Genomic DNA, 12,810 nt, shown 5'->3' with positions numbered 1-12,810 from the left:
GCCTCTCCAGATGATGTTTAGAAAATTGTGTATTGGTGGAGGTTGTTGCCAGTGTTGGGGGAAATGATAGGTAGTTAGCAGGTGGGAACCCAAGTTTCATGTGTGTGAAATACACCTGGCCTCCCTAAAATACAAGTAGCGTCCCTATTGGACGAACTGCCTGGAACAGAGACTTCCCTTATCATCAGTGTTCCTCTCACAGCCCCAAAGCTTGTTAGTGGCATAATTGGTTTTATTGATCAATCAAAGCAAGAGACATGCTAATGCACGCGTTATTCCAATCCTCATTTCTTACACATGTATGGCCATGTATGGGAACCGTGGGTCCACAGCATGCTATCTTGGAAGACCTAGCCCTTTTGTGTCCCAACGATGGATCCTATTACTTGGCATGTGGCGGGCAAGCACTCTATCCTTGGTTACATCTCTACTCCAGGTCATTTTTTTAAAGGAATTCCGAGACACTTGGTCTTCTTTCCCGTCGAATAAGGAAAGGAATGCTTTAACTTTGAGAAATGGAAGTGCAAACAGAGGAGACTGTGAGCTGCAAGCTGAATAGCTGATCTTTCCCAGCCACTCTGAGTAAGGGATACCATCCTCAGCCTGCGGAACGTCCTCCTGACACTTCAGGGGACCTGGCTAGAATGTCTCTTTTCTCTAAACATGGAAAGAAGCCTTGAAAACAACGTGGCGTTGCTGCCAGTCGGCTGTGAAGAAGTAACAGGTGCCTTGGATTCTGAGTTAAGTGGGAGGAATTAGGCAACATTAGCAGAATGTTAGGGCTGCAAGGTTATAGAGATGTGTCTCTAAATCCCAGTTCTGCATCCCAATTGATGTGTGAGGTTGGGGCAAAGTATTTAATCCTTCTGAGCCTCAGTTTCCTTGGCTGCAAAGTGGGGATAATAATCGTATCTAGAAGGATTAATTGAGCTAATCCGTGCAAAGTATCTCACACAGTCTGGCATATGGGAAGTCTCAGCAAAGGTTAGCAGTTATTACAAGTGATTATTGTGACTTGTGTCTGTGATTAAACACAGCTTTGAGTTCAGTGTGTTTGTGCCAAAATTGCTTTCAAAGGAGACGCTCTGGGTTGGTTTTCTGAGTCTTGCCCAGCTTGCCCAGAAAGTCACTAGGCTGTTTGGGATTGGAGTCATAATGTTTAGCAAGCGCCTGCCTCGCACTCCAGTTTGGATGAAAGATTGATTTTTCTCCCTGTGCATATATCCCAGCATCACTGCATGAGTGGGTGAGAACAGACCCATAAAAATCATCAAATAGACATCTCCTCTACTTCTGCCTCCTGGATTGTAAAAGTGTTCAAGTGAGTAATGGTGGCCACAGTGAGTGCAAAGAGAAACATTCGCCAAATGCAAGGAGAGATGCTAAGCCGTGTGAAAGACAGTCAGGGCTCGCATGGCCTTCAGACGGCAAAGTCTCCTGCAGAACGCATCAGAGCAAAGACAACCACAGCACCTCAGGGTGCCGTAGTCCCATCCTCGAGGAAGGAGGCTGGCTTTGTGGTAAAGGGTGTCCGTGAGGGGCTGACTATGGATGATACAAGCCAGGTCACCAAGCATACAGGAGGGAGCCTGCCATCTTGTCGCATTATCTTCAGCCAAGCCCTGTCAGGGCCAAACTGGGATGGTTTCTTGATCCTAGCCTTCTTTCTGCTGCCGTGGCTGTTGCAGAAATCGGGATGGGAATTACCAAGGCAGCTGTGGTCTTGGTTTCCAAGAGTGGACCGGGGTGTGCACTGAATAGAAACCATGCCTCTTCATTCTGTGGATTTGCTGGATAGACAAGATGGATACTTTAGCATTATCTTCATTATTACTCATTATAATTAATTATTACAGAGCAATTTCTCAGCAGCCACTGCCTCATGGTGGCATTCCTTTTAGTAGCCCGGCACTTGCCCACAACCAGAGGATTAACACAAACCCAACGCAAACACTAGGCATAAGTTTAAAACAAAAATGCTGATGTGGGAGAGCTATTTTCTAAAGCTAAAGTTAGTCTTCAAGTGCCAACTTTCAGCTGTTTCTGTGAGGCATCTTCCCCCATATGTATTTTTCCTTGGAAATTAACATGTAATAAAATACTAAATGACTTAAAAAAGCATAACCAGGGATGGGGACGTAGCATGTTGGTAGAGGACTTGCCTAGCTTGGGTGAAACTCCGAGAATGACTCCCCACCCCTAACACAATATAAACCAGGTATGGTGCCACGTGCCTATAATCCCTGCACTTAGGAGATAGAAACAGGGAGATCAGAAGTTCAAGGTCATCCTCCGGCATGAGGTGAGTTTGAGACCACTGTTTCAGAGAGAAGAAGGAAGGAAGGAAGGAAGGAAGGAAGGAAGGAAGGAAGGGAGAGAGAGAGAGAGTGGAGAGAGAGAGAGAGAGAGAGAGAGAGAGAGAGAGAGAGAGAGAGAGAGAATAATTGTAAAGCATCCATCCTTATGGAGGGGGCAGCACACACACATGCATGTATGCTTGCATGTATTTATGCATATGTATATATGTGTATGTTTTTGCCATCGATGTAACAAGTCTGTGCAAAAATGACAGTAAGAGAGACTGTCTAAATCAGAGCAAGCTTTACTAGACAGGGCCCAGTGTGACAGTAGCTGGGTAGACTCATTTCTCTGTAGTTTCCTCCTAGTCCACCCTCTGACCGTGAAATGAGACATGTAAGAGTACAGTAAACGCAAGCCTTCCTGGGCTCCCATGAGCCTACCCAGCACCCTTTAGATCTGCTGCCAAGATGGGGCAAAGCCAGAGAGCTCCTGTCCTGGTGCAGGCACACTACCTTCCTGTTCAGCACTGCCGTGTACCTTGTTTTGACATGCGCCATACCTTCCGTCTCATACAGCTTAAGGGCCCAAGGAAGGCGTGCTTTTGACAACAAGGAATTCCTAAGCATTCGCACCCAGCAAACCCCTGGCTTCCTACCTCCTCCTCCTCAATGTAATTAACTTTCCCTGGGGGCAGTGACAAAGGTATAGTTCCTAGTTCACAAAAGGGTCCTGTTTCTCTCACGGCCTGCTCTTGGGCCAGACCAATTTGGTACTTTTGGAGATGGGGTAGCTTTCAGAGGGTCTGGGTTTTGTTTCGTTTCAGCCGAGCATGTGCGACCTCACTCCACTTGGCTGTGATCTTGGTTGCCGCTGAGATATTAGCATCTCATGAACCTAGAGGTTATCTCAGACCTCGTGCTCCGAAATAATCGCCAGCCCGCTGCGAACCAGTTTCCAAATTCCACATTTGAAGTGTTGAGGCTTCTTGTCATCACTTTGGTTTGGTTTGTTCATTTGTTTGTTTGACACAGGTCCACCTATGTATCTCAGGCTGATCTCAAACTCATCCTCCTCCTCCCTTGGCCTTCAGAGTACTGGGAATGCAGGCATGAGCCACCACACCGGGCTATTGAAAGACTGAACAGGAAGCAGCCATGCAGAGCCTGATCTTGAAGAACGGGCTAAGAATCCTCTTCCCTGCCCTGGGCCAGCCTACCTTAGCCTGCTGATGCTGAGCTGCTCAGCTCTTTGGGGGTCCCCAGAGGACTTCCCACCAAATGCAGGCAGAGAGTGTGCAGCCAATTCTTGTCTCAATTGCCAATGCCTCTTGGTTTTCTGTGAATGTCTAAAGCACTCCTCTGCATCTCCCCAGGGTAGCCCCTGGCCTGTTCTTTGCTCATAGGTCTGTTCTTTAGCCTCTTGAGTTCTCTGGTAAGTTTTTCTTCATGCCACTACAGTTTCAGACAACCAAACAAGACCAGGTATCAGAGCATGCCTCTATCGACCAGTGAGGGGTGTCATTTCATTATACCATCTCCGGGATCCTGATCGTTTTGAAAGACTCATAAGCATGTAAGATGGCCACATCAAATCATTTCTATTTTTTCCCTCACTGGGTTGTGGAGCTCATGGACCATGCTTCTAGGGGAAGTGGCATGAGACACTAGGGAGACAGAGCATGTTCAAGTCCCGGAAATCTCAAATTTGAGATTAAAATCTCATCCGGAGAACAGAAAATGTAGGGCAAACTCTCTCCTGTGTCCATGACGACCTCTGGAGCACATGAGATAACCCCCAGGTGGCTATAGGTCTTGAGTCACAGATGCCTGTTACCTGTTATCTCTCCCCCCATGCAAATCTAGCATCACCAGCATCCTAGCCCCAGCCAATCACATGCATTCATCCTCAGAGCCCAAGGTATATAAGTCCCAGTTTTACAGGAACTAAACCAGCAGTGGGAGACCGGAACCACAGCTGGTGCCACAACATGGAGCAGCGAAAAAGTGTGAGTACTCCCGGCTCAATGGCCTAAGCCTCTACACTATGAGGAAGGCAATGAGAGAGTAGATACAGTTTGCAGAGTGTGTGTGTGTGTGTATGTGTGTGTGTGTGTGTGTGTGTGTGTACATATAATCAGTAACAATTATACAACTCACTATTAATAGACCTATAAGTTGTATCAGTAATGTGTGTCAGGGGGACGTCATCCAGCTGTGTCATTCAGGAAGAGTTGCTTTTCCTTATTGTACATTGTAAGACAGAGTGCCATGGTGCTCAGCTCCCCTGCAGGGCTGTGCTGAGAGGAGTAAGGGCAGCAGCAGTGTAGAGCTGGGCGGGAACGCAGAAGGTGTTGTGGACGCTCACACAGCGTTCATTTCTCAGTCACTCTTATACCAATTCCATGTTCCCTTCCTTCCCCTTCTACAAGCATGTCACTCCCTTCTTGGCTCTGGGTTGTTCCTCTTCACCTCCAGAGAGCTGGCCAGTGTGTTTTCAGCCTTAGTTTAACTGTACACTTTCCGGGTTGCCGCCGGTCTCCGTGGATGCTAGGGCCTGCTTGGCCCTCTCTCACCAGCATCCTCAGAACCTCCCTAGTGGGTGTCGTCCGTGCATGTGAATTAATCTGACCATCTTTCCTCGCCCCTGCTTTCCTTTCTCTAGGAAGATTGACACCTTCCTCTGGAGGCTCCATCAGAGTCTCACCCTGGTCAACCTCCCGGCCTTGCCAGAGGTCAGAACCTCTGTGTGTCACACTCTGTTGACTCACCCTGAAGCCTCAGGTCCTGTGGCTAGAACAAAGCCAGGGTGAACTAACCTGCGGTTAAGAGCTAGAGAATAAGCTGAGCCAGTCTCAGCTATGGTCCTAGTTTAATATTTCCACCACATTCCTTTTCTTCATGCCATTTAGCTTTAAATCGATCACTTTCCCACCTTTCCTTCTTTCCACTGCCCTCCAAAAGATATGAAGGCTATCTGGTAGAACGTAGTTCTAGAAGCCCGCAGCCTTGGTGAGGGGCCATGTCACAGGGACAGAAATCCTCTGGAGAATTAGACCCATTTTGGTATAGTTGGACAGTTTCTTCTCTAACCCCAGCCAGTATGATGCATTTGCCTCCAGAGGACCATAAATGTAACGAAATCTCTTGGGTTTTCATATTAAAATGTTGGCAAATGAAAAGCTGATGTCAGAATGATCTCCTCTCTGAGGAAAGCCTACATTGCCTCTCTACTGTCTCTGAAGTCACACGGCTTTCCAGACATGGCTGCAATCTCAGGACATGGGGTTGGATTCCCAGTGCTCTGTCCCTTGTAAGAGTTGACCTCTGCAAGAATTTGGTGACCTCTAGAAGGACTGTCCTGCAGAACCCCAAGTCCGGAGGCGACAGTGGCCAAATGATTTATTTACTCTTATGAGTAATGGTTTCATAAGAAATACAGAGAAGGAGAAACAGAAGTGGTGGCCTTGAGTCCTTAGAAACTCGTTTTACGACTGAATCATCTTTGGGAGGCACTACTAGCCTACTGGCCAGAAGCCTCCCTGGCCCTGCACTTAGCTCTGAGTAAGAGCAAGGAAGACAAAGGGGTCACAGATGCAATCTCTGGGAACGTGAGCCCTAATGTCAAACTGAACTCAAAACCTCCTGCTTATTATTTATTTAACCTCATTCCTCAGATTCCTCAGTGGAGTGGTTCTCAGGACTAACAATATCATATATAAATATGTGGCTCCTGCCGTTTTTATTGTTGAGGATCTCACTATAACTGGGCTAAATATGTGCTCCATACACTCAAAGTCACCATGTTAAGCAGAAGAAGCCAGACTTGGAAAAACAAATATTGCATGGCTTCTGTCATACCAAAATATGTCAGAGCAGAATGGTTGACTACTCGGGAGGGGACAAATAAGGGTGATGAGAGGTGAATATGCTCAGAGTAATGGCGTTGATGGATGAGAGTGTCATAATGAAACCTATCATGTTTCTGTAATGACTGGCTGTAAGCTAGTTCAAACAAACAAACAAGTATTCCATGCATGTTCGACATGAATGATGTGCATAGGTTTAGTTAGGAGTCAGCTGGTCCTAGGAAGGCAAATTGGCCCCTCCTCAAGTTCCAGCATCACGGGCTGCTGTGGTCTCCAGTGCACTGCCACCTTGTTGTCCCAGCTCCCTTTTTCATTCCAGCCCTTTGCTGAGGACCCAGAAGCCCTCAGTATATGTTGCAAACTGAGCCAAAAAGGAGGACTCAGAAATTGCTCTCTTTTGAGTATTTTGAGGGATGGTGAAACCTTGTTAGGAATGTCGCTCCAGGGACTGAGAAAACACCATATGTGGGAAAACACTGCTAAATGAGGGAAATAACGCTGGTCGGGATCTTGGAAAAGTCTAAGCAGGGAAATGGGCACTCGGGAGAGGATAGGAAGGGGGTTTACTGAGGTCTTTAACAGGTCTTTTTCTAATTATAGCCAAGAAGAGCCTGGGGACTATGGCCTGCTTCAGAGCCAAGGCCTATATTTTCTTTGGGAAAAGAAGGCAGAGCTGATTGGCTTCCAATCCAGGCTTGGCAGAAGCCCATGCAGGGTTTCAGACCAGTGAGCAGTGCTTTGGGTAGGCCTTGATTGGTGCCAATGCCCATTCCCTCGGCGGACAGTGCACCTCTGCGGTGTGTTGAGGCACAGGCTGGGCTTGCATGAGGTGTGCATTAAAAAGCTCGGTTCTCTATCATGGAAAAGGGACCTGTGCTTAAAAAAAAAAAAAAAACAGCAGTAGGACAGCTGCCGAAGTTAAACTGTCTACAGATAACTGTGTGTGAGCACTAGAAAACTCTCCATAAGCAAAAGTAATTCACTGTAGTGCATGGCCTAGGATGAGCTGACACTGCCTTCCTGTTTCCACTCCCCACCCCCAGGGAAATAGTCCCCTAGGGGAAAATCCTACCCCAAGAGGCATGGTGGGAAGTGAAGGGACCTCTGACCAAAAAGGGACCGGAGACCTCACTCTGCCCTCCCCATGGCCAGCATAGTCACAAACCTCTCTTCCCACTTCCACAGTTGCTCCCCTAACTTCCCACCCTTGTGCATCCAAGTAATGGTGTTCCTTCTTTTCCACAACCAGCGTGGCTGGTCTGAGCTCTAAGCACGTGTGAGCAACGGCAAGTGGAAGCAACCATGCTGGTACAGACTGCTGGGAGCCAGATGTAGCAAGAGGAATTTTCCAGATGCTTGGTTTTCTGTATGTGCGTGCGGCAGGGGCTGGCATGGAGCCCGCATGTTGCCATGGACAGCTCAAGTTCATGTTCAACTGCCATGTCTAGTACACTCACTGTGGGTCTGATTGCGTCTTTTCAGTTACCTGATTATGAACAAAATCTTGTTGAGCTGAAGAACCAAGCGTCCTCTGTTCTTCCTCTGTAGTTAACCAGCAGTCCACTTAAGGCCCCAGTCTCCTGATCTGTAACAATGAATTTCCTAGGGTCTTCTGTAGCCTTGAATTTGTGTGTTTTGGGAATTTCTTTTTCCAACATTCTTGAGCTTGCCTTCTCTAAAACCAAAGGAAGGAAGCAAAGAAGAAATGAAAGGAGGACGGAAGGGAGGGAGAGATGGGGAGGGAGGGAGGGAGGGAGGAGGAGGGAAGGAAGGGTGGGGAGGGAGGGAGGGGGAGGGAGGGAGGGGTGTGGGGGGAGGGAGGGATGTGGGGGGAGGGAGGAATGTGGGGGGAGGGAGGAATGTGGAGGGAGGGAGGGATGGGGAGGGAGGGAAGGGTGGGGAGAGAGGGAGGGAGGGAGTGAAGGAGGGAGAGATGGGGAGGGAGGGAGGAATGTGGAGGGAGGGAGGACAGGCTATAAATGGATTTTCAAAATGGAGTCTAAAGGATGCCTGCTGGGATTTGAGAGAGCCTCTCAGACATTTTAGAAACACCAGGCTACATGTGGCATTGTCTCATGACTCACTCCCAAGTGGATTCATGGTAATCAGGAGAATGGGTGAGACCCACACTAACTGCCACAGGTCTAGGAAAGATGTAAGAGCTGCTTGCTCGCGCCATTCGGAGGATAGGCTGGCAGAAGTCAAAGGAAGCATGGTTGCAGATACTGAGGGTAACTGGAGAGCGTCAGAGTAAGGCCAGCTTGTGAAGCCAGCGGTGAGGAGCAAGAACAACGTCCACAGAAGTGACCATAAGTAATGGAAAGGACAGAGTCCGTTGTGACCCGTGAGTCACAAAGTTTGCTCAAGTAGCAGAGAAATAATCAATCAGGCTGGAGTGTGGGGCATGGGAGTCCAACACAACTGCGATGGACAGTCAGGGCAAAAGGACAAAGACACCCCATCTCCTCTCCCTGTTAGGTTCCCTGTGTAAAGTAGCTGTAGGTTATACCTGGGATTTCTCTCAAAGGCCACTGTGTTCAGGATTGGTTCTGACTCAGCAGGTGCTGAAAGTTTGTGAGAAATCCCTGGAGGCACACCCTGAGGTACTGCTCTCTCCTCTTCCTGCTCTTTCCACTCCCCTCACCCACATTTTTTTCCTCCAGATCATGATTGTTTTTGTTCTTTTTTTTTCATTCAAGCACATTTTTTGGCCATATCACTAAAACCAAAGCAACAAGGCCAATTCACCATGAACTAAAGCCTCAAAAGCCATGAGCTAAGGAAAACTCTCTCTTTTTCTTTATAAACTGATGCTCTTTGGCATTTGTTATAGTAGCTGAAAGCTGGCTGGAAATTAAGAGAAGGCAAGGGGTTAAATGTGCTTTTATTTTTAAAAGATTTGCCTTTGTGTGTGTGTGCTCGCGCATCTGGTGCCTATGATGTGTGTGCTGCTGCCTGCGGAGTCCAGCAGAGGCCATCAGATCCCCTAGAATTCGAGTTACATATAGTTGCAAACCACCCAACATTTGCATTGGCACTGAACATGGGTCCTCCAAAAGAGCAGCATTCTTCCCACAGAGCCAGCTTTCCAGCCCTTGAGAGGGCTTTCCTAGTGGTAACTTTTGCCACTAGAATTTGCCACTCAAAATTCAAGCTACCACCACAAAGAGGTTTTTCTTATCCCAAGTCCATCTAATATCCATCTGGTCACACCGTCCTTGTAACTGCCTTCCCAACCTCTGTCTGGTCTCTTACTTTATCTGGGACCCCTGCACATATACACACATCATTACCACCACCACCACCACCATCATCATCATCATCATCATCCCTGGTTTTTGCTCTGAGAGCAAGTAGCCTTGTGTGTTGGTACATATAGAGCCCAGGCAATAGACTTGTAGCTTCAAATGATTTTATTGCAGCTGTACTGGGGTAGGGTGGAGGTTCAAGCTGTGCGCATGCCGTTTATTTTGTGTTCTTGAAGTTTCATTTTTGTTCGGTTTGCAAGCTTGACGGAAATGTCACTTCTCTGTAGACTGGGAGAGAGATTAATTACCCTGTGGGAACCATTTTCCCGGGGTAACACAATTCCTGCAGCAGTCTCTAGGGTAGGCAGCCATATTAGACTCCTTCCCTTAGCTTTGACCTTGAAGGAGTCAATTATCCTGAGAGTGGTTCCCAAGGAAGGAAGATAGTCCCCTTATCACAGAGGCAGGCCAGGATCCAGCAGTGTCTGAAACACTGTCAGCCTTTAGGATGAACAGCAAGCTGCTGCACATCAGAAGAGATGGAAAGGATGATGTGTTGTGAATTCTGGGGACAGGCTCCTCAATGAATATTCAGAGTCAGGACCTTCTTTTCTACAGCTGGTGCCACCTTTGTTTGTTTCCTTTGTTTTCCCCCTGGATTCTGTAAGATCTTTCTGAAAATACCAACACTGAACCAAGGGAAGGGATTTTATTTTCCATGGTAAGACAGAACTCTGAAGAGAAAATCCCCACGGGGCTGTTGAGGTGGCAGCCGCTGGTGATTAAAGAGTGAATGCTCTCCGTAGGGCCAAGGGAATTATAAGGTCAGGGTCACCAGCTCAGCTCTCTTTCCACCTGAGAATCTCTCTCCCCTCCTGGGCTAACCTTCCGGAACCATGGACTTGGCCCTAGTGCAGGAGAGATGAGTGAGGGAGCTCTCCAATCTCCACAATTCCACAAGGACTCCTCGCCAGGAGCCCTATGCGGAGCTTCTGTTATGGCAACAGAAGACTGCGGTGGGTTAAAGTGCCGTCTAAAAAGGGAGATGGTGGAATCACATGTGGCACTACAGAAAGAAACAGTATAATGGAAACGTAAAATCCCTAAGAGGAAAAAGACACCGATGTCAACCCTTGCTCCTCAGTGCTGGTGGAGGCATCATTTGAGTTGGGTTTTGTTGTGTCTGGCTTCTGCAAGGAGTGTTTCACAGAACTGTAGGATTTTAGGTTTGGTAGCTTCTCCACGGGGTCTGGAGTATCCTGGTGACACATGCCCTTCTGAGAGTCAGGAGCACTTTGACACTTAGACCCTTTCAGCAGGTAGCCAGTGGTCTTGTGTTTGCTTACAAGGACATCAGGGGACAGGAAGGATCCTCTTTCTAATGCCACACTATTAACAACAGACCCAATTCCCAGCATCAGTGTGTCCCTCTGGAAGTGCCCATGGGCTGGAATTGGCGATGGATGGATACAATTACATGTCTTGAGAAAGTTGCAAGGGTCTGAGCCGATCAAGCAGTACATTGATGCAGTCCTCATAGTCGCCCTTGGTAGAGAGGGCCACATACCCAGGCTCAAGGGATATGTCAGGACGGCATCCATGCACAGCAGGAGGCTGGGGGAACAATGCAGACATCTAATGTAAAAACAACTGGTGCTGTCAGTCTAGGAAGCAAGCGGGTCAGAAGGCCATGGTGCATTCCCCAGTCTTTCTCAGGGGCTGGAGGAGGAAACGGCCCCTTCTAAATAGCGGGGAGGAGTTCTGTTTAGAATGGTGTTCTAGGAGTTCACTTTAGAATGGTGGTACCCACTCTCATCACTCGCGGAGATTGCCAGCCTCAGGTGGCTGATGTCAGAGTGACCCAGACTCACCCAGCCAGCTGTTAACACCTGTGTTTCCTTTCTCAGATCTTACAGGTGAACAAGGTGATGTCCATCTTGTTTTATGTGATATTTCTCGCTTATCTCCGTGGCATCCAAGGCAACAACATGGATCAAAGGAGTTTGCCAGAAGACTCGCTCAACTCCCTCATCATAAAGCTGATCCAGGCAGACATTTTGAAAAACAAGCTCTCCAAGCAGATGGTGGATGTTAAGGAAAGTTACCAGAGCACCCTGCCCAAAGCAGAAGCACCCAGAGAGCCAGAGCAGGGAGAGTCCACCAGGTCGGAATTCCAGCCAATGATTGCAACGGACACAGAACTACTGCGGCAACAGAGACGCTACAATTCTCCCCGGGTCCTGCTGAGCGACAGCACCCCTTTGGAGCCCCCTCCCTTGTATCTAATGGAAGATTATGTGGGCAACCCAGCGGTGGCCAATAGAACATCTTCACGGCAGAAACGTTATGCAGAGCATAAGAGTCACCGGGGCGAGTACTCAGTGTGTGACAGTGAGAGTCTATGGGTGACCGACAAGTCTTCAGCCATTGACATTAGGGGACACCAGGTCACGGTGCTGGGGGAGATCAAAACCGGCAACTCTCCTGTCAAACAATACTTTTATGAAACCAGATGTAAAGAAGCCAGGCCAGTCAAAAATGGTTGCAGGGGGATCGATGACAAACACTGGAACTCTCAGTGCAAAACGTCCCAAACCTACGTCCGAGCTCTGACTTCAGAAAACAACAAACTCATAGGCTGGCGCTGGATACGAATAGACACTTCCTGTGTGTGTGCCTTGTCGAGAAAAATCGGAAGAACATGAATTGGCATCTGTCCTCACATATAAATTATTACCTTAAATTATATGATATGCATGTAGCATATAAATGTTTATATTGTTTTTATATATTATAAGTTGACCTTTATTTATTAAACTTCAGCAACCCTTACAGTATATAAGCTTTTTTTTCTCAATAAAATTCGTGTGCTTGCCCTCCCTCAGGCCTCTCCCATCTGTTAACCTCGTTCTGTGATTGGGCTCTCGGGAATCCTTCTGTAAAACCTGTGTGCACCAGTATTTCACATTGACTGTGGTTTTAGTAAACTTCTTAAAATCGGATGATGTCAGAGTTGTGTATAAACAGAGTTCTGTCCCCCTCCTGATATATTCCACATTGGATTAATGAAGTAAACAAACCACTATGGCTTCCGTTGAAATTGGTATACCTTGTAGCTTGCAGCTCAGAGTTCTCTTCTGGGCAACGAGCTCACAGTCGGGTCCTCACTGGCTCTTCCAGCTCTGGGGCTTGCCAATTAGAATTGTGCTTTGCGCCAGTAATAACGAACCTGGCAATTTTACTTTTCAGCACATTTGTTGTTTTGGGGTTGTGTAAGGGATGGGATTTTTTTCCCCTTTTGGCTTTGGTTTTGTTTTTGCTTTTGGTGAGTAGTTTTCATCCTTTTAGACAGAGAAGGAAAAGTTTTCTAACTACTCCTAACAGATTTTGTGTGTA

The 12,810-nt window shown here is 47.6% G+C and overlaps 1 protein-coding gene across 2 annotated transcripts in view; it reads left to right on the top strand.

Moving 5' to 3' along the window:
* Nucleotides 1-12,364, top strand: part of Ntf3 (neurotrophin 3) — a 71,600-nt gene extending 59,236 nt beyond the window's left edge. For both annotated transcript variants that reach the window (XM_051155406.1, XM_051155407.1), the window contains exon 2: nucleotides 11,322-12,364. In XM_051155406.1, the coding sequence (XP_051011363.1) occupies nucleotides 11,322-12,119 (798 nt within the window). In that variant the 3' untranslated portion in view covers nucleotides 12,120-12,364. The remainder of the gene's footprint in view (nucleotides 1-11,321) is intronic.
* Nucleotides 12,365-12,810: the final 446 nt, after the last annotated feature.

This window comes from Acomys russatus, chromosome 13 (assembly GCF_903995435.1).
Source record: "Acomys russatus chromosome 13, mAcoRus1.1, whole genome shotgun sequence".
Lineage (NCBI taxonomy): Eukaryota > Metazoa > Chordata > Mammalia > Rodentia > Muridae > Acomys > Acomys russatus.
Note: the sequence above shows the minus strand (reverse complement) of the source record. Positions and strands in the feature narration are given on the sequence as shown.